The sequence below is a fragment of the Populus nigra genome, chromosome 6, assembly GCF_951802175.1.
Source record: "Populus nigra chromosome 6, ddPopNigr1.1, whole genome shotgun sequence".
NCBI classification, from domain to species: Eukaryota; Viridiplantae; Streptophyta; class Magnoliopsida; order Malpighiales; family Salicaceae; genus Populus; species Populus nigra.
In genome coordinates this window covers 20,863,158-20,884,368 of record NC_084857.1, presented here as the reverse complement: position 1 = coordinate 20,884,368, position 21,211 = coordinate 20,863,158, and the positions used below count along the sequence as shown (strand labels likewise).

The following is a 21,211-nucleotide window of genomic DNA, read 5'->3' as shown; positions in this document are numbered from 1 at the left end:
TATAACAACAATTATCGTTCTTATTATTATTAATAATTTTTTTTTCAAATATATTATTTTATCAACTTTGATCAAACAAGTTTCATATTATTATTAATGTGATAAATATTATCATTTGTAGTCTAAATATTATTATTTGTATTAATATTAAAAATAGAAGGAACTTGCAAAAAAAATTATAATAATAAATATTATTATTATTATTATTATTATTATTATTATTATTATTTCTTGTTGTTGTTGTTGTTGTTGTTGTTGTTAAAAAATAATTTTTGAAAAAAATATTAGTGGAGGCCCTAAGTGCTTGGTTGGACTCACAACCCCGAGGTTGTAGAGACTTGGCGCTTAGGCTGCCAGGCTTGGAAGTGGGGCAGGCCACGTGTGCCTGCTTGCGCTCTAGACTGATGCCACTTGACACGAGGGCTGGCCAAGGCCCTAGCATGCACACACCTGGCACGGGGCCTGCCATGCCATAGGCGTTAGGGCAGACCTGTGCGCCTGGCTGCATCCCTAGTGCAAGTGAGTTTGCAATCTTGCGACCCTAGGGTCTGCAGACCCGCAGGGTCTGCAACCCCGCGCTCCATGCCTCTGGACCCGCGCGCTGGGTGCAGACCCTGCCGCTGAGGTCTGTGCTAACCGCCCTTGGGTTTAGAGGCCCTATAAAACCAATAAGATAAAATCTCAATATTTTTTTAAAAAATATATTTTAAAAAATATAAAAACATGAAAAAAAAATATTATTTTGAAGCAAAGAAAAAAATTAAAATTTAAAAATTTCTTGGGTCTGGCATCACAGACAAACACAATGCCAACATTTAAAAAATACAAAAATATATAAAAAAATTAATTTGAAGTAAATAAAAAAAACTTCAAAATTGTCAAAAACAATTTAAAGAATTTTTGAAACGCAAAATCAAATATGATTTAATTAATTTGAAGTGAAGAAAAAAATATCAAATGAAAATTAATTTGAAGTAAAGAAAAAAATGAATTTTTTTAATTTCTTGAGTCTCGCCTCTGAACCAGACACAATCTCAATATATGTTTTTTTAAAAAAAATATTTAAAAAATAATACAAAAACATGGAGAAAATAATATTTTGAAGTAAAGAAAAAAATTAAAATTTTTAAAATTTCTTAGGTCTGGCGCCACAACTAAAATGCAAAATTAAACATGATTTAATTAAAAAATTCAACCCAACCTAAAACGGGAAAAAATTATTATCACTAAACTTTTATACAATATAAAAAAATCTCATCAATTTGTTTTGAAAAATAAATTTAAATCAGAGAAGGCAATGACAAAGAAATTTAATATGGTTGCCAGGTCTAGAAGCTAGTCTTCCATATTGATCAATGGTCTTGCATTAATATTCAATGGTGGTGTTATACTGTAGTGAAAAAGATATATATTTACTATGTGTAGAGACATAGAGAGGTATGGGGGATTGAATTCTCATGTACTATTCCCAATCCATCTACCAAAGGAAATCAATTGTTCTTTTTTTTTTTAAATTTTTACAATCTTCCTATACCGATGTCCCTAGGATGGATTACTTATACTATAGCTATTTTGGTCATGCATGGTGTAGGACCAACACCCTTCAAGGGTGCTGGGTTTGGCTGCGCAACCACAGCCAAGGATATTGGGTATGATTGTATAGCCAGACCCAGTAGCCATACACTCTGGGGGACATACCCTGCTATGTTTTTTGTCAAGATTTGCGGCTAGGAGCTTTACCTTGTCTTCCCAGAGCTGCTAGGAGACCCAACATAGTGGTTGACTGTGGACTATTGGGTACTCCTAACACTAGGACCCAATGATGTTGGGTCCTCCTCAACACTTTAGAGTTCGAACCCAAGAACCGGGGGCGTTGCCCTCTCTACCAAAAGACCCAACAACATTAATTTTTTGAATTTGTAATTTTTGAAATAACTTTTGACAAGCCAGACTTGAGAAATTTGAAAATTTTTAATTTACTTTAAATTAATTTTTTTTATATATTTTTATTATTTTTAAAATATTTTTTTTCAAAATATATATTGAGATTGTGTCTTAAAAATTTTTAATTTTTTTCTTTACTTAAAATGTTTTTTCTATGTTTTTGTATTATTTTTTAAATAATTTTAAATTTCTTTTTTTTATATAGATTGTGTTTGATTGTGAAGCAAGAGCTAAGAAATTTAATTTTTTTTAATTTTTTCCTTTAATTCAAATTGATTTTTCTATATTTTTATATTTTTTTAAAATTTTATGTTTGTAAAAAATTAAACTGAGATTGTGTCCTGAAATTTTTTTATTTTTTTTCTTACTTTAAATTACATTTTTCTATGTTTTTCTATTAATTTTTAAATATTTTCTTTTAAAAATATGTTGAGATTGTGTCTTCAAAATTTAAAGTCAAGAAAAAAATTAAAAATTTTCAAGACACAATCTAAATATATATTTTGAAAACAACATTTTAAAAATAATACAAAAATGCAAAAAAATATTATTTTAAAGTAAATCAAAAAATAAAAAATTTTCAGATGTCCATGGTGCTGATGGAAAATTATTCTTTTCCCAGAAGTGTAAGGGCTAAATAGATATTATGAGACCAATATATTTTTCTTATCGTCAGATTTTCTTTTTTCTTCTATAGTTTCTTGTGCTTGGTATGAAAATATTATCATAATAGGTTTGCGTGGATACATAAAATAGATGGGAAACCTAACCACGCACGCAAACTAGAGGCATGCAAACCATGAAATATCTTGAGTATTTGTGTATTACATGGCTTACAAACCTGTATTAATTTCCTCTTTGGACTTGTATCTTCTTCTTCTTCATTTTAATTATAATTAAATTAATTATTATCATTATTATTATTAACATGAGTCTAGTATCCCTTTCGAGACCCAAAAAACTAAGACTCGACAAGGGCACCTGACCCATATATAGTTTTAAAAACACTTTGGTGCAGCAACTGTTATATGAATCTTTGCCTCGCTACTGTAAGCAGTGTAAGTCTCTTGGTCATTCCACACTCACTTGCACCAAAGGTCACGTACCTCGCAATAGAAAGAGGCCCCATGGCACTTCAGGCTGTACAACCAGCTCTAGTCCCTCTGCAGAGACTGCTGCTGTTGAGAAACAGGCTCAATATTGTGCAGGGCCTTCTGTTAATCCTCCAGAGGATCCTATGTCCTCAGAAGCTGCTGCAGCTGGTCCTATAAGCACCCAGTTTCCTGTCGTAAGAGACCCAAGGCTGTTGGTCTTGAGCCCTCTATTACTGCAAAGGTGGGCACCACATCTATACCTCCCAAGAGGCAGTATCTCACTCGCAGTAAAGCCGCTGCTATCCATCGTCTGGGACCGCATCCCACCCTTGCTGCAGCCTTTCAGTCGCTGCAAAGCTCTGATGACTCTGCCCCTTCATCCACCCTTTGATGGTCTGTTCCTTTTGCCTAGCAGAGTTCGTGGTTCTTGCTTTTGGGTGGATGTCATGTTCATCTGGACTGTTTTGTATGGTTAGCTTTATGTTGCTGATTGGCTCTTGCTTGTGTTTATGTCCTGTGCAGTTCATTTGCTGGCTGGCTCTTGCTGTGACTATGTCCTGTGCAGTTAATAGCTGGTTGGCTCTTGCTGTGATTTTATGTCCTGTGCAGTTAATTTGTTGGTTTGCCTATGCTTGCTTTCTCTGTTCCTGTTTATCCGGATTGTGGGGATTTTTCTATCTCTTGTGCAGCTTCATCTCTGCTTGGTCTCTGCCCTTGGCGGTTGCTGGGTTTCCCCTGCTTGGTTTGCGATTTAACTGCTGGTTAGGTGTTGCTGGTTGCCATTGCCTGCTGCTTGGTGGCTAATTCGGGTAGTTCGGCTGGTGTGTTGAATCCTCTCCTTTTGTTTGATTCAAGGGAGCCTGTTCTCTTGTTCTCTTTTCAATATGCTTGTCTGGGGAGGTTGTTCCCCAGTACACATTTTTTGTGTTGTTATACTTCGGTATCTATTGGGAGAATGTTCCCTTTTGTTCATAGTAGGATTCCTTGTTCTGGGGAGGCTGTTCCCCAGCACAAGTTTATATGTAGGGAGTCCTTAATTTTTGGCTGGCTTGTGCTAAGGAGAATGTTCCCTTGCACTTGCCTTTTGTGTTAAGAGTTGTATTTCCTTTGCTAGTGTATGTATTGTTATGCTGGTTTCCAACTTGTATCGCAAGTTTATCTTACTATTTTTAATCTATATACTTCTTACATTTAATCAAAAAAAAAATTCAAAAAAAGTTGAAAATTTTTAATTCTGTTCTCTAATATTGTTATATTAAAGTTGATGGAGCTCTCAATAAATTTTTTATTTACATCATATACTTTATAAATTTTTAGTATTATATAAGAGATTTTATTTTGGGTAATAGAAGATATTTTAATTTTATAACATTAGTGTATGAGATTCAAAGTTGTATCAATGTTTTATTGTCTTTAAATTTTTTATACAGTAGTTTTGAATTATATATATTATAAAATACATAAATAAATTATATGTTAGGTCCTGACATGTGCAGGACCCAATTAGGTGTTGGATCCTGCACTTTGAGTCCTACAGGATGCAGGACCCAACCTAATTAGGTGTAGCGCAGGACCTACAATAACTTTAGGTCTCGCAAAGTGCAAGACCCCAATTAGCTTTGGGTCTTGACGATGTAGGACCCAATTGCATGTTAGGTCCTGCCACCAGGATCCAACTTTTATGGGCCTTGCCTCCACCATGACCTAACACCCAATTGAACCCTTTTACCATTAGGACCCAACATCTATGGACCCTTTTATAACCAGGACAAAGCATCATCTCTTTTATTTTGTTTAGGAACTCTTTTAAAATTTTTTGATTATTTAACCCGCGGCGGAGCGCGAGTCACATAGCTAGTTTATTTCTATAAGCCAATGGTTGGCAAAACCATCTTTTATTTCCCAAGAAATTACCAAAATGCACTTAAGTGTGTGTTTGCTGAACATTTCCTTAGGCCAAAAGAATCCTTCACAAAAGGTTGTTCAAACAAATAAAGCCTTAAGTACTTGACCTAAAAGAAAACCAAATGGGTTGACCCAAAAACACTAGTTTAACCATAAATTGAACAAAAAAACAAGGTTTGACCTGAAAAATAAACTCAAACAAAGGTTTAAACTGAAACTAAATCAAAGTTGAAAATTAACACAAAATATAAAAAAATTTGTAGAAAAATAGATCAAACACTCAAATCGTGAAGAACACAAAGAGCATTCATCAACAAACCAACAAACACAAATCTCAATCCAATCAAGTTTTCATGCAATCAAGGGAATGCTTTATTTGAAATCATGCAATGATCCATAATCTAGCATCCATTACTTCGATTATCAAAGAATTAACACGATTTTGTGAAAATGGGTGTCATAGCCCATTTTGGGGTATTCCCCAATTCACAATTTTTCCTCTCTTAAAAAAATTATAATACAAAAAAATCAAAAAAATATTATCAAAAAATATAACAGTGAAAAAAGGATGTCAGAACGCTTAGAAAATAGTCAAAATTTGGTTGGGGAGGTTTAAAAATACAAAAATTAAAATTTGATAGTAGTTTATTGATTGATGATAGCCCTGTTGACAAAGAATATTCAATTTGAGGAAGAAAAGTCCAAAATTAGATGTTGGTGGACTCAATTAAATTATATTGAAGGTTGAATTGAATTTATGGAGGGTTTAATGGTAAGAAAAATTGATTTTGGAGTTAATTTGGGCTTTAATCGGAAGAAATTAAAGTTATGGGGTCAAATTATAATTTTTGGGAGTTAATATGGTCAAATCAGGGGCTTAATTGCATAAATATTGAAGTTTGATGGCCAAAATGCAAAACGCGCTTAAATTGAAGGATTGGCTTGAACTCTAGCGCTTTGGCGCCAATTTTCATTTAAATGAAACGACGCGTTTTAAGCAAAACGACGTCGTTTCATGCAGTTTTCAAAAACAAAAAGAAGAAGAGAGAGACGAAATGGTGCCTTTTTGAGGCGACACTGTTTCTTCTTCTTCTTCCCCCGGACATGCAGCAGGGGAGGAGACGTTTTGTTTTCTTCTATTTGTCTCTTCCTCTCCTTCCCACGTGCTCTGCCACCCACCTCATGATGAGATGCCCGAGCAGCCGTGCTCCGTAAGCAACGCCTCCATTGGCCACCACGGCCAGCGCCCTGGCAGAGGTGGCAACGTGTGCCACATGCACGCGGCGATGGGACGGGGCAGGGTCGACCCCGCTCCCCATGCCCCTATAAATACCACTCGAACACAGGGGAAAAGGGAAGAGGAGGAAACAACAGAAAAAAGGGAGGGCAACCGAGAGAGAGAGAGACAGAAACGAAAAAAACAGGGGAGAACAGAGGAGGAAGAAAGGAAAAAAAAAAAAAGAAGTCGGGCGCAGAGACAGACGGGAAGAAGGAAGAACACAATACAAAAGGAGAAAATCAGTGGGGGGAGAAGACACTGACTGGTGTCTCTACACGGCGGAGAAGAAGCGCTGCTGCTGTCATTAGGCTTTACAGTCATCGCCACCGCAACGCCACCGAGAACAACTACTAGCATCACCTCCAGCTCAACTGCCCGAGATCACCGCCTCAGGTAATTCTTCTTCTCCCCTAACTGCCGGTCCTAATTCACCTTCTTGCTTGTAGAACGTGCACTGTGCACGTTCTGCATGCAAGAAGAAAATAATTAGCCGGTTACTGTGCATGCACATAGTAACCGACTAATTAATTAACTGGTTACTGTGTTCATGAATAGTAACCAGTCATGGGTTTCTTTCCTTCTCCAGCGGGTTGGAACATTAGCCCAGCCCACGCGGCTGGGTTGAGTCCAGCTCTGTTTTAGGCGGGCTGGAATATCAGCCCAGCCCACGCGGCTGGGCTGAGTCCAGCCCTATTAACTAAAGGCTGGAACATCAACCCAGCCCGCACGGCTGGGCTCATTCTAGCCTTATGGCTAGGCCAATATAGGCCCAGCCCAGTCCATTTTATTTTATTATTTTTTTCTCTCTCCTTTTGTGTGTTTTTTTATTTTTATTATATATCTATATATTTTTAAAATTTGTGATTTTCCTACGGATTTTTCTACGTCATTTTATTAATATTGTTCTGTATTTTTATATCGTAAAGATACAAATCCGGTATTAAAAATACCTGGTTTTCAAAAAAAGAAATTTTTGTTTTCATGCATACGACCAAGTCTCTCAAAGCTAAAAAAACTTATATTGTATTTTTTTATAACAAAGAAAACTTCAAAAAATATATATATACATTTTAGCATGCATTTTAGCTTTAATAACCAGTTTATTAAAGCCATGAGAACTTGGCCAATATTTCAAAAAAAATAAAAAAATATTTTGTTTTGTTTTATGTCTGCGATTATGAATTTATACGTAAAACATATTCCCGATATTAAAAAGGTAGTTCTTTTATAGACATTAGGCCTGCTAGGTTTTTACCCCATAAGATAAGAACCTCCTTACTGAGGAGGGCTTTTCTTGAACCCTAGGCAGACCAACATGATAAGACCTTAGATTTTTTTATCAGACAATAAAACAATGCAGCTTACCTTAGGTAGGGCATATTTGGGGTGCTAATACCTTCCCTTTACGCAACCAGTCTCCGTACCCAATCTCTGAGACAAGTTAGGGTTCCTAGTTGTTGTTACTCAATTTTGGACCCCACGTGCTGGAGACAGTGTATACCTCTTTTGAACAGAGTGTAGGAGTTTAGCTCATATTTGCCAGAAGATTGACAAAAGCACAAAAAGAAATTTTTTGTTTTTTGAAACCTTGTTTGAGCTGTTTTCTGCTCTTTTTATCCTTCCCCTTTACTACCAAAATCATCAGGTTTTATTAGGTTGATCAGGAGTCTTCATAATGCTAAATTCGTTCTTTTTTATCTGGTCTTTAAGGTTGAATAAATCCCTCAGAATTTGCACTAAAAAATAGTTCTGCTGCTGTCGCAATTTTTTTGTTCCAACTTAGGCTCTGATTCTGACTCAGTTTCATACTATATCTGACCATCTTAGGTATATCCTGTCACTCATTACATGTTGAAAAATTGACGTACACCTTTATTAGGTCCTAGGGATCATTTTTCTTAGAGCAGATTCTCAGTCAAATTTGGATGCTCAGTATTGTCAGATCAAGAACCTTTTAATCAACTAGATTACTGCCAGTTTCTGTTTTGTAAAAAGATTTTATCTCACTTCGACTTCTTCATCAAAGTTGTAGTCCTAGACGCGTTGATGAATTTGAGCTTTTGAATCACTTGATTTCGATATCAGAGGCCTAAGATGCTCCCGTTTGAATATTTAACGCGAAGGTAGAGAATTCTGCCACGAGAAGGATATTGACTCGAGTCTGCACTAAAAAAACTCTATTTTTGGTCTACTATTTGTGATTTTTGTTCTTAGTTCATACTCTCAGCCATATCAGGACTCTCGGCATTCGTCAGTTTTTGAGTTAGACTCGGAGATCCCTTTCGACCAACCAAATTACTGCTAGATTCTGTTTTGTAAAAACATTTTATCTCACTTCGACTTCTTCATCAAAGTTTTAGTCCTAGACGCGTAGATGAATTTGGGCTTTTGAATCACTTGATTTCGATATCAGAAGCTCAAGATATTCCCATTTGAATATCTAACGTGAGAGCAGAAAATTCACCCGCGGGAAGGATATAGCCAAGGTTCGCGGGACTGATTCGAAGGATTTTTTTTGGACCAAGGACTGAATCGAAAAGTGTTAAAATGAGGGATTGAATTGAAGAATGATATTGAAAGCTGAAAAGGGGGGTTGGATCATCATAAATGACAGGATTTTTACCACACCCAATAAGGAAAATAAGACCTTGCATGCACCCTTACCCATCTGATTTCATTCCTTTTTTTCCTCTGTAAATTTCCTGCTGGTTTCCATGTTTGTCTTGCTGATTAGAGAGCTTGAGACCACGTTTTTATTGATTCATTTCAAAGGAAACAACTGGTGCCTCATGGTCCCAGCTATGGAAGGAAAGAAAGGAGTTGTACCACCCTTTGATCAATGGAAATTAAGTGCTGAAAATCAGAATAGGAATAAGAATATTTCAGTTTCCTTCTTGCGTTTTTTTACTGCACATCAGCAGGGATTTGCATCCTAGAATTAATGCATTGAATTTTTCCTAAATAGAGATATGTTAGACTATATATAAACCCCTCTAATGACCTAGCAAGGGGCGGCAGAAAGAGAGCAGAAAAATAGCAAAGAGAGAGCAGAAACAGAGGACAAAAACAGAGAGTAAGGGACAGAAAAACACAGCAAAGAGAGACAAAAAAAACAAGAGAGGCAGAGTAAAAAACGCAGTAAATAGAGGGAGTTTTCTGTCTTGCATTATGGTGTTATTGGCAGAGAAGAGAGGAGAATAGAGAAAACAAACGTTCGCTTAGTTTCATTTCATCTTCTGCAGAAAATAAAATAATGAGACCTACAGGTAAGTCTTAACTATCTTCTCCTTTGCTACCTTTAAATCTGTTGCACCCATTTTTTCCTTGCTTTCTACATTCGGTTTATTTTTACTATACAATGAACGCTCGCTTTGTTTTGTTCCTGCTGTGGCTTTTGAGTTTTAGATGAGTGACTATGTTAAGAGGGCTAGCCTTTGGTGTTCCGTTTTTTTTTCTTTCTTTCGCTGTTTCAGAACTAAGGAATCAGGGAAGGGGGCTATTGTTTCTTCATCATCAGCTCCCTTTTCTGTTCGTATCCTTCCATGCTTTTAAATTCAAATAGCCGTCCAGGTTTTCTTTAGTTTTTAGTCCGTGATATAATTGTGTTATAAGAGCATGCCGTCCCAAGCTTTTCCTTTTTGTATGAAACTAGTATGCTAGTTTCTCCTGGATTGGTAAAAAGAAAATAGGTCATGATTCATGGACACATGCAGTAGGATTTGGATTCCAAAATTTCAGTTTCAAAACTTTGGCTCCCTCATGCATATGGGCTTAGTCCTTTCCAGTGTACAGAATTTTAAGCTGATTTGGCTTTGAACGATTTTTGTTACGAATTGTTTCAAGTTTCTTGTAATATGAATGATGGCTTGCTACTTTCCATTTTGGTGTTTATGTCTAATTGTGATGTTTGCGTTTTGACAAAAAAAAAAATATATATATAAAATATTTTCTTGTGTGTTGCATACGGCCAATACCCTTACATGTTTTAGAATGTTTTTTATGTACAAAAAATATTGGAAGTTTTAAAAATGTGTTTTCGCATGGATTTCTTAAACACCAAAAAAATTATTTTCTTGCATTTCTGGATTTTACAACATGTTTGTAAAACTCCAAAGGGTATTGGCCAATATTCCAAAAAATAAAAAAATCTTATTTTAGGGGGAATTCATCTATTATTCACCGCTAATGTTTGGATAAAGAAATCCTTAAAGGATGAATATCGAAAATATTATTGGGAGTAATAAATCCGCACACATCCTTGAAAGAAGCCTTGATTTTAATCGAGGACATTTCAATTTTTTTACTCAACGGTTTACAAGCCGTGAGAGTATAAAACACTAAGACAAAAAAAATAGGTTTTTAAAGCACCCTAGATTTCTAAATTTTTGTCCCTCCTCCTTGCGATTTACGAGTCGCAAACTCTTAAAAAACTAAGGGGAAAATGAGCTTTTAAAGCACATGGAACTTCCTTGGATTTCTATCTTAATAAATTTAGTTTGAATCAAACCTAGAAAAACTGATTGGATTAGAAAACACCAACACCATAGCAGATTATAAAGCAAACCAAACACCAAGCAGCTTACCTTAGGTAGGGCGTACTAGGGGTGCTAATACCTTCCCTTTACGCAATCAGTCCCTTACCTTAGAATCTCTGAAAGACCAGTTAGGTTTCCTAGTGACCATAATACTAGGTGGCGACTCCTTTACACAAAAAAGACCCCGAAATCAACCGATGGTCGCCGCTCCGCCGCGAGGGTGTGACAGGATGGCGACTCCACTGGGGACCCTAGGACTAGGCTTGGTAATTTGTTTGTTTATGCTATGTTGGCTTTTGTTTTTTTTTATATATGAATGATACTTTGTTTAAAAGCTTTAGCATGCATCTTTACATTCTGTCATACATGATAGTCATTCATCACTTTATGATTATTATCTTTTTGAGGGCACACGCATTAAACTTTAAGTTAAGTGGGGAAATAGCAGCTTGCCTTATGACTTGAGTCAAGGTTTAAGTTTGTGTAAACCCCAACTCTTTGCTGAGTGTTTAGACTGATAGTGATTGGTACTTGTGCCATCCCACTATCTGCTGAACCCCTATTTGCCTTTACGAGGGCGATCATTGGGACAGAGTAGTAAACCTACCCTATGTCTCACGTAAAGGAACTAGAACCTATCCTTAAGGTGTATGATCCATAATATCTTTTGCATCAAAACAAGTCTAACCCCCAAGGCATTTTGAATTGCAGGACTTGTGAACGAAATGGCCACCATTGCTAAATTTTGATGAAATAAAGTAGTTTTGAAATCTATTAGATGTGGCAGCAAGGTTATGATGTTTTGTTATGTCAACCGATGCATGTTCTTAGTTTCTAGGTTTTGGATGGGTCTTAATGAAGGTTTAAGAAAAAAAATTGAATCCAAATTGCATAAATATGTAGGCTATTTTAAGTTTGTAGTTTTGAAGTTTGGAACCTCTTGCATGATTTTGATGTTATTTGCTTCTTTTTTTTATTCAAACATGTATGGTTATGGTAGTGTGACTTTTTGAAATGAAGAAAACATGTTTTAGTGGTCGAACATGCCAATTTTGGTGGCTTGACAATAGCCGGGTTTTCTAAGGCCATTCCTTTGCATTGGCTCATCTCTATGTTTTGGACCAGTTTTGGTCCATTCCTTTGCATTAAACACTTCATTGGACTTGATTAATTAGTAGTCTAGAGTTCATTTGTATCAATAACAAGTTTTATGAGGGTTTTAATCATAGGGCTTTGGTTTTGAACCAAAACCTATTTTGACTAAATCGTGATTATTGGTTGATAATCATCGATGCTTGATGCTTAATTATTGTTCAATGATTGATTTCCATTCTTTATGTGTTTTTTATTTCCTAAAATATGGTCTCCATTAGAATTCATGTTGCTAGAATTTGAGTTTTAATGTTTTTCATGTTATTCGAGTTCTTCATTTTTTTTATTTTTTTTCCATTTAATTCGTTATTTTCGAGTTTTTTCATGTTTTTTGTGTTTAATCTGTTTTTTGGCTTTCGTTTTCTTTTTGAGTTGTTTTCGAGTCAAATCAAGATCTTTGGTTCGATTTATGGTTGAAACCAAAGTTTTTAGGCCATCCCAGTCAGGTCAACTCGGCCGGGTCAACCCAGTTGGGTCAAGAATGGGTCAAAGGGTTAAGACCCTGTTTAGCTTGCAATATTTTTGCTAAAAGGGTTTCTTGGTTTAAGGATGTATTTGGCAAACACCCCCTTATGCATGTTTCGACAGTTTTATTATAAAAAAATTAGGCTTTTTTTTCAAACAAAGCCTAAAAAATTAAAAAAATAACAAAAAAATAATTTTAATCACATCTATCTTTAATTAATTTGTTGTTATTTATAAATTTATTTTACTTGCAACATTTTTTTCTTACAAACTACAGCTCTTGGACGTGAGCCAAGCCCAATGGAGCTTTTTGTGGAGACGCACTTGTAGAGTGAAGACTTCCCAAAAGAGGTGAACAGTTCATTGACTACTGCGCTCAACACTTTGTGGTATGTTCGTTCAACCATTTTCTTTTGTAAATTATTATTTACTTGAATTAAATTTGATGATTTCATTTTTTTATTTCCAAGAGACATATAACAGCTGATTAAGGGAGAGATACGGGAATGATCTTTCGACCCACCTGGATTTTGATCCGGATTTGTGAATGGAGGCAGGATCATTTGGTGGACCCCATAGAAATCAGGTGTACAAACTCTCCAACACCACGACCAACTTGTAAATGGCCCGTAGTGTCTCAACCGTTGGGAGCTTGCAATCAATATCAACCACCTAGTCTCAGAGTTCGCGACCTTGTAACAACATACGGCCCATCTCATTGAAGAATATGAACGACTCTATGCGGATTATGATGAACTCCGTAGAATGGCCATGGATATGAGATCATAGATGGGTGGTACATGTACGCTTCTTTTTAGCCATATGGTCCCGGGAACGATCAACCTCCTCCAACGCCGCTATTTTTCTAGTTTAATTTTATTTGAACATATAAATTTGTAATGAATATTTGGCTTTTATACTAAGATAATTTATTTTTACATACTTGAATTTTATAAAATTTTATATTTTTTATTATTTTCTTTTTTTGTTCAATAAATAATTTTTTTAAAAAAATATATTTTTTAATTATTACGGACGGAGTTACCGACAAACTTTGTTCGTCGTTATATTCCAGAGAGTTGAAAAATAATTACTGCATATGCCATTTCAACTGTTACATCACCGATGCAATAATTCCTTCAGTATTTTATAGAGGGTTTGGAATAAAATTACTCCATATGCCACTGTCAATCACCGAAGAAATAATTGCGTCTGTATATTCCAGTGGAAAAAAAATTGGCTTGCATTTTCCGTCTGTAAAACCATCGGGTTTTTTTTACCGACATTAATGAAATTACTGACAAGAGGAATTTACCGATGGACTGTTTCCGTCTGTAAATCGGTCTATAAAATTCATGCTGACGGAATGGTAGAGTAAATACCGACAAAAAATTTCATCGATAAAACTGTTAAATGTAGCAGTGTTAAGAAGCTTGTCATCACTTGTGGTTTGCGGATCTGCTGGTTATATTCATACGTACGTATACTCATGCTTAGAGTGCAACAATCAGAGACGCCTCCCACGGCTCATCATTGAGCTCTGAACAGTTCCAAACTTAGTCGGTGAAATCACACCTTGAAGAGCTTCAAAGCATTTCAAGAGCATATTGTATCTTTCAATTCCATGCTAAGTAAGAGGTGATAATGAGGAAGTAAGAAAGATAATTATGACAATACATACAAATAGAAAATGATATATAAATCACAGAAAGTTTATTTGATGAAGTAAGAAGAAGCTCCTGACTCGAGTTCTAGCAACCTCTCCTCGTCTACGTTTAGCAGAGGGAGAATATCGTACAGGACTAAAGGTTATCAAGGAATCTGATGAGATTAACTCTTTGCCAATTCAACCGCAGCTATTACCATGATAAGTGCCAGATTTTGTGCTCTTCGTAATCATAGGATTAGTTTGAAATATTGTTATTAATTCTGATTGTAATTATCTTTCCGTTACACATATTTGAACTCCTGCAATTAAGGTTCCTAGACTGTATAAATGTTACAACAGATGAATAAGAAAGTGTGTGTTGCATTACATAATATTGCAGTGTTAAAGTCTTCTTATGGTATCAGAGCTGAAAAATCTCTAACGAGTATTCATCCCTTCTACTATCCTTCTACTGCTTCCTGCAAATGGCAACTACCACTGCACCTTCCACCGATTCAACACATTCACCCATTATCACAATCAATGCTGCCACAACCATCAATGAAAAACTCATTCCCTCTACCTTTCCTCAGTGGCGTGCTCAATTTGAAGCCTTGCTCATTGGTTATGATCTTATTGATTTTGTAACAGGTACACACAAATGTCCTGCTATTGATGCACAAAACTTCACTACATCCAAAGCTGTGAATTCCCACTGGATTCGCCAAGATAAACTTATTCTACATGCTATTCTTGCCTCCACCTCCACCACAATTACCCCTCTCCTCTCTGCCTACAAAACATCAAATGAAGCCTGGACAGCACTTACCCGTTTGTATGCAGGCAAATCTAGAACGCGTGTGATGCAGCTTAAGGAAGACTTGACCTTGAGCACTCGTGGGTCTCGTCCAGTTACTGAATTCCTTCAAGGAATTAAAGTAATTGCTGATGAACTAGCTGTCATCGATCATCCCGTTTCAGATGATGATCTAACTCTATACATACTCAATGGATTGGGTATTGAATTTAGAGAAATTGCGGCACCCATTCGTGCCCGTGAAACGTCTCTGAAATTTGAAGAAATTCATGATCTTCTTGTTAGTCATGAGAATTATCTTCGGCGGCTGGAACAACAATCTGCAAATTCATTTGTTCCCACTGCTAATTATTCTAATCGCTGGACCCCTCAGTTGCCTTCCAATTCTAGACAGTCCAAATGGCGTCCCCCGGTTTCTTCTTCTACTCCACGTGGACATAATGGGACTCCTAGAAATGGGTCTTTCAATTCGGGTCACAGGAGGTTTAAACCAAAATGTCAATGGTGTGATCAACTGGGTCATACAACAAAACAATGCCCAAAAATGCCTGCTTCTGATTTCTCTGCAAATTGTGCAGCTTCTTCCCAAACCAAAAATCACAAGTGGCTAGTTGACTCAGCTGCATCTCACAATATGACCACTGATCTCTCCAATTTGACGATTAATTCTGAATATGATGGTACTGATGAAGTGGTAATTGGGGATGGATCAGGTTTGCCTGTGTCTCATATTGGGTCGTTATCTCTAAAAACATCCAATCATGTCTTTCATTTACGTGAAACTCTTTGCGTTCCAACCATTCATAAAAATCTTATATCTGTTCATCATTTTACCAAGCATAACAATGTTTACATTGAATTTCATCCTACTTATTTTTTGGTGAAGGATCAGATCACGGGGGCGCTCCTACTCAAGGGCGAATGTGAAGATGGAGTGTACCCATTTCCAGAGCAGCTACCATCCATTAAGACAAATATTATTGCCTATGTTCATGAACGTTCAACGTTTGATGGATGGCAAAAATGTCTTGGGCACCCATCACCCAAATTGGTTAATCATCTCATTCATGTTTTTTCTTTACCCACCAATAAAACTGGCAGTTCTTCTTTGTGTACTTCATGCTCTCAAAACAAAGCTCATCGTCAATCATTTAGTACTCATGGTCTTACCAGCACTACTCCACTTGAACTGATTTACACGGATGTTTGGGGCCCATCTCATGATCTTGGAATTAATGGATTTAAATATTATGTTATTTTTGTTGACCATTATACCAAATATATTTGGCTTTATCCCATGACTCATAAATCCAATGTTCAAACTATATTTCCCCAATTTCGCAATCTTGTGGAAAATCGTTTCAACACAAAAATAAAAAGTCTCTATTCTGATAATGGTGGGGAGTATGTTGGTCTCAAAAATTATCTTTCAGTTCATGGCATTAGTCACTACACTACTGCCCCTCACACTCCTCAACAAAATGGTATGTCTGAAAGGCGACATCGCCATCTCGTTGAAACTGGTCTTACCTTGCTCACCGATGCTCATATGCCTCTAAAGTACTGGCCTTATGCATTTCAAACTGCTGCCTATCTTATCAATCGCATGCCCACTGCCACCTTGAATAATCAGTCTCCATTTGAAAAATTATTCAATCAAAGACCCAACTATCTCAAACTCAAACAATTTGGTTGCCTCTGTTACCCATTAACCCGACCATACAATAAACACAAACTTGAGCCGAAATCAAAATCATGTATATTCATGGGTTACAGCTTATCCCAAAATGCTTATTTGTGCTTTGAGCAAACTACCAAAAAAATATTTACATCCCGCCACGTCATTTTTCATGAGAGCACTTTCCCCTTTCAACAGCCCGGTCACAACAGTGATCTGTCTTCTCTATCAGTTAAGCAGTGCTCTTCTGTGCCCATCACATTATCCAAGCTCTCGTTTGATTCACCCAGTCCCAGCACTTCTCTGGATGTGGGTACTGAAGTCTTGCAATCGCTTGAGCGTGGGTTGTCCTCTGCACCGTCTCCTCTCCAGGTAAGTAATTCCCCTTCCCCTCTGTCTTTAAATCCCAGTCCTTCCATAGAATTCTCTGCTCCCATTGTTCCTGTAAATGCTGAGGTGAGAATGCACCGTATGACTACTAGGTCCATGAATGACATTTATAAACCTAAGAAATCCTTCCTTGTTACTAAACATCCCATTCCATCATCCTTAGAACCCACAACTGTCACTGCTGCACTCACTGATTCTAGATGGCGTGAGGCCATGTCTTCCGAATTAACTGCTTTAATGCGTCATAATACCTGGCAATTGGTGCCTCCTCGAACTGATTGTAATATTATTGGTTGTAAATGGGTATTTCGGGTGAAACGGCATGCTAATGGGTCTGTTGATCGGTTCAAAGCCAGACTAGTGGCCAAAGGGTTCAATCAACGACCTGGACTGGATTACAAAGAAACATTTAGTCCTGTTGTTAAGTTGGTCACTATACGAACTGTTTTGACTATTGCTGTGATGCAGGGTTGGACCTTGCGACAGTTGGATGTTAATAATGCATTCCTTCATGGTCATCTCACTGAAACAGTCTATATGAAACAACCTCCTGGCTTTAGGAATGCTGAACATCCTGATTATGTTTGCTGCCTAACCAAGGCTATCTATGGCCTAAAACAGGCACCCCGTGCCTGGTATTCTGCCCTTAAGCATGCTCTGACAGAATTTGGTTTTCTAAATTCTAAATCCGATTCATCTCTGTTTGTGTTTCATACTGGTTCTACACTTGCCTATTGCCTAGTATATGTTGATGATCTAATTATCACAGGCAATAACACCACTTTTGTTGCAAGTATTGTTGATCATCTTGGCAAGAAATTTTCCATCAAAGACTTGGGGGCATTGCATTTTTTTCTTGGTGTTGAGGTCATTCCTACTGCAGCTGGCTTATTTCTATCTCAGCACAAATATATCCGAGACTTACTTGCCCGAACCAGTATGGATGGTGCTCGCGATGTTGCCACACCTCTCTCATCTTCGGTTCCTTTACAATTGGATGATAGTTCTTCATCTGTTGACTCTACTGAATATTGTCAAGTTATTGGAGCTTTGCAATACTTATCCCTCACACGTCCTGATATCAGTTTTGCTGTCAATAAACTATCTCAGTTTATGCATCATCCCAAGCAAACTCATTGGACAGCTACAAAAAGACTGTTGCGTTATCTGAAGAACACAATCTTTCATGGAGTTACTATCAGCAACACATCAAGCAGCATATTAACTTGCTTCTCGGATGCTGATTGGGCTGGCAGCCTAGATGACCGGAAATCTACTTCAGCTTATCTGCTATTTCTTGGTAACACACCAATTTCCTGGAGTTCTAAAAAGCAACGTGCTATAGCACGATCGTCAACCGAAGCTGAATATAGGGCCTTGGCAATGGCTGCTGCTGAGAGTGTGTGGCTGCTATCTCTACTTCAAGAACTTAAGTTTTGTCTCTCACAACCACCGCTGCTCCTATGTGATAATTTGGGAGCAACACACCTAAGTTTCAATCCTGTTCAGCACTCCAGGATGAAACATATACAGATTGATATTCACTTTGTAAGAGATTTGGTTGCGAAAAAAATTCTTAATGTTCAACATGTTCACACGACTGATCAGCTAGCGGATCTGCTTACCAAGCCTCTCTCCCGGCAACGAACAGAATTCTTACGTGACAAGATCGGTCTCTCCGATGGTAGCCCGTTCTTGCGGGGGCGTATCAAGGAATCTGATGAGATTAACTCTTTGCCAATTCAACCGCAGCTGTTACCATGATAAGTGCCAGATTTTGTGCTCTTCGTAATCATAGGATTAGTTTGAAATATTGTTATTAATTCTGATTGTAATTATCTTTCCGTTACACATATTTGAACTCCTGCAATTAAGGTTCCTAGACTGTATAAATGTTACAACAGATGAATAAGAAAGTGTGTGTTGCATTACATAATATTGCAGTGTTAAAGTCTTCTTAAAGGTAACACAACTGGAGGAGGTTATGCATACAAGAAAGCTAAGTGATTAATCACTAGGTCTTTAAAATGGAACTGGTTTCCCCTTAGGATAATCGAGATAAACCCTCCCCTTGTAGCGTTGAGCTGCCTCGTTGCTGTCGATAACTTCTGTTGCAGGAACATAGTAATATGTGGGATGAGCATAGGGAACCTTCATAACTGGTGGCCGCCTCTTGGCCCGGCCGAAGTGCTCATCAATGGCTGCAAAACCCTCCTGCCCAATCTTAACAAGACGATCAGCTGCCTGACGTGCCATGTTAACTACAATTAATCAACACACAAAGACAAGTAGCTGTTTATAGGTTTTGTTTGTTTTCTTGCTTTGGCTAATATGTAGGAGGCCAAGCCAAGCTTTATATAGAAAGGAAAGGTTTGGTTGACAACAGCTGTGAAATGAATAATGTTAGACAGTACTCCTTTTTGTAAATAAAAGCACCCAACTTTTGTGTACGATAAAAGTAACCATTGCAGAGAGAAAAATCAATAGCTTTTCTTCGTCTTATCAGTACTGACGATAAAAGCATCACAAAATGAAAAATAGATTATCATCAAAAGTTAATTAATATCATATTTAAACACAAAAAAAGTAAAAACTATTAGATTTGGATGTTTTCAATACTTAATAAACTTTTTATATAAGAAAATTTTACTGGTTTTTTTATCATCTGATCACCATCGAATGACAAAACCATCACCAAGAGTTTATTATTATCGATTTTGGATTGGAATTGAGTGTTCTAAATACTCAGTAAACTGAAAAATAAGGGATGCACACACTGCTCATTAACAACTGTTGTCAGCCAATTATTAGAGCCACTTTTATGAATTTGTGTTGGGCATAGATGATAATATCAGATCATGTGATTAATGAAAACAAAAGCTTCCTTGCTTTTGGACTAATGCTGTTTCTACCGGTCAGGAATCAAGTCAGGTCCAAAAGCAGTAGCAGCAAAAACACTAAACCTTCGCAAAAGCCAATTATGAAAGAAGATTCCTTCTGTTCTCTAATCAGAATAATCTCAGTTTAATTATGTGACGATATTGCAGTTTCTAATTAATGGCAATAAGCACAATCAGGATATTATCTGACCTTGGTCTCGGCATTGGATAACCTGCACTTAACATTTTTTTTTGCTTCTTAATCCCAGAGCCCTTTTTCACAGTTATATTAGGGGTTCGCTAGTATTATCTGACCTTGATCTCGGCATTGGATAACCTCAAGCAATGTTTGTTCTTCATATGTAAACAAAAGGGAAACTTACCGAATCCAATTACCAGAGGAAAAAAATTAAAAGGCAATTTGTAGTAAAAACTCAATGATCTCTGAGCCAAGCCCCCGCAAGCTATTCCAAGCTTATTTTACAGAATATTAACTCACAAAAGAATAGAATTATGTTCTTAATTAGCACAAATGGCAAACAAATGGCCTTCAGTACATTTGAATAACGATTCAGTACTTAGTGGCACGAAGGTTCTCTCTAGTGCGAAGGTCAATTTTTGTAAAATTGATTCCTTCCAACTTGTTTCCTAGAATCGATGAGACTTAAATTTCTTTGTTAATCTAATTCCTTATAACTAAACTTTTCGTTTCCAATTTATGTTCATCATCGTTTTTTTTTTTTGCTTTAACTGATCTTGATTCTCTCCGAAACTTGATATCTTTATTTCTTACTCTAGTGAACTTCATGACATAATCAATGTGACGCAACCTGACCACCTCATCCTAACAAAATTAAAATCTATTTACATCTCAAATCCGAATAAACAAGTTGCTTGCATTAAACCCCAATATTGAAGGAATAATAGGGAATGGAATTTTGGTCAAAAAGTTGCCTCAGATTCTATTCTTTGACATAGACTAGGTAGCTAGAACTAGATGTTGTTGTTGATAATTGCAGGGTTGTTATGTGGTGGTTTGTTTTTAGGTGTTGAAGGTTGATTTCTAAGCAGCCTATGTGGTTGGTTCTAGCCAATGGTAAAGACCGGTCTAGTTCTCCACCATATCATTCATTCTTTTCCATTTTTTTGGCAAATCGAAGTAGGACTAAGAAGGGGATGATGTTTCAAGATTTGTAGGATTGGAATCTCAAGTTGACTCAGCTAAAGAAAAAGATTAAGGTTATAGTTAAAGAGGGGTCTCTAAAATGAGATTTTAGGTTAACCGAGTTGAAAGCAATATTTTGGTTCTTGTTAAATGGGATCGTAGGATTGGGATCTCAAGTTGACCAAGCTAAAGAAAAAGACTATGGTTGTAGTTAAAGAGGGCTCTCTAAATTGAGATTTTAAATTAACCGAGTTGAAGGC

The 21,211-nt window shown here is 36.8% G+C and overlaps 1 protein-coding gene across 1 annotated transcript; it reads right to left on the bottom strand.

The window, feature by feature from the left end:
* Positions 1–18,769: 18,769 nt before the first annotated feature.
* Positions 18,770–19,221, bottom strand: LOC133695851 (uncharacterized). The gene has a single exon (XM_062117814.1). The coding sequence runs from the start codon at positions 19,161–19,163 to the stop codon at positions 18,930–18,932; it is 234 nt and encodes a 77-aa protein (XP_061973798.1). The 5' UTR covers positions 19,164–19,221; the 3' UTR covers positions 18,770–18,929.
* Positions 19,222–21,211: the final 1,990 nt, after the last annotated feature.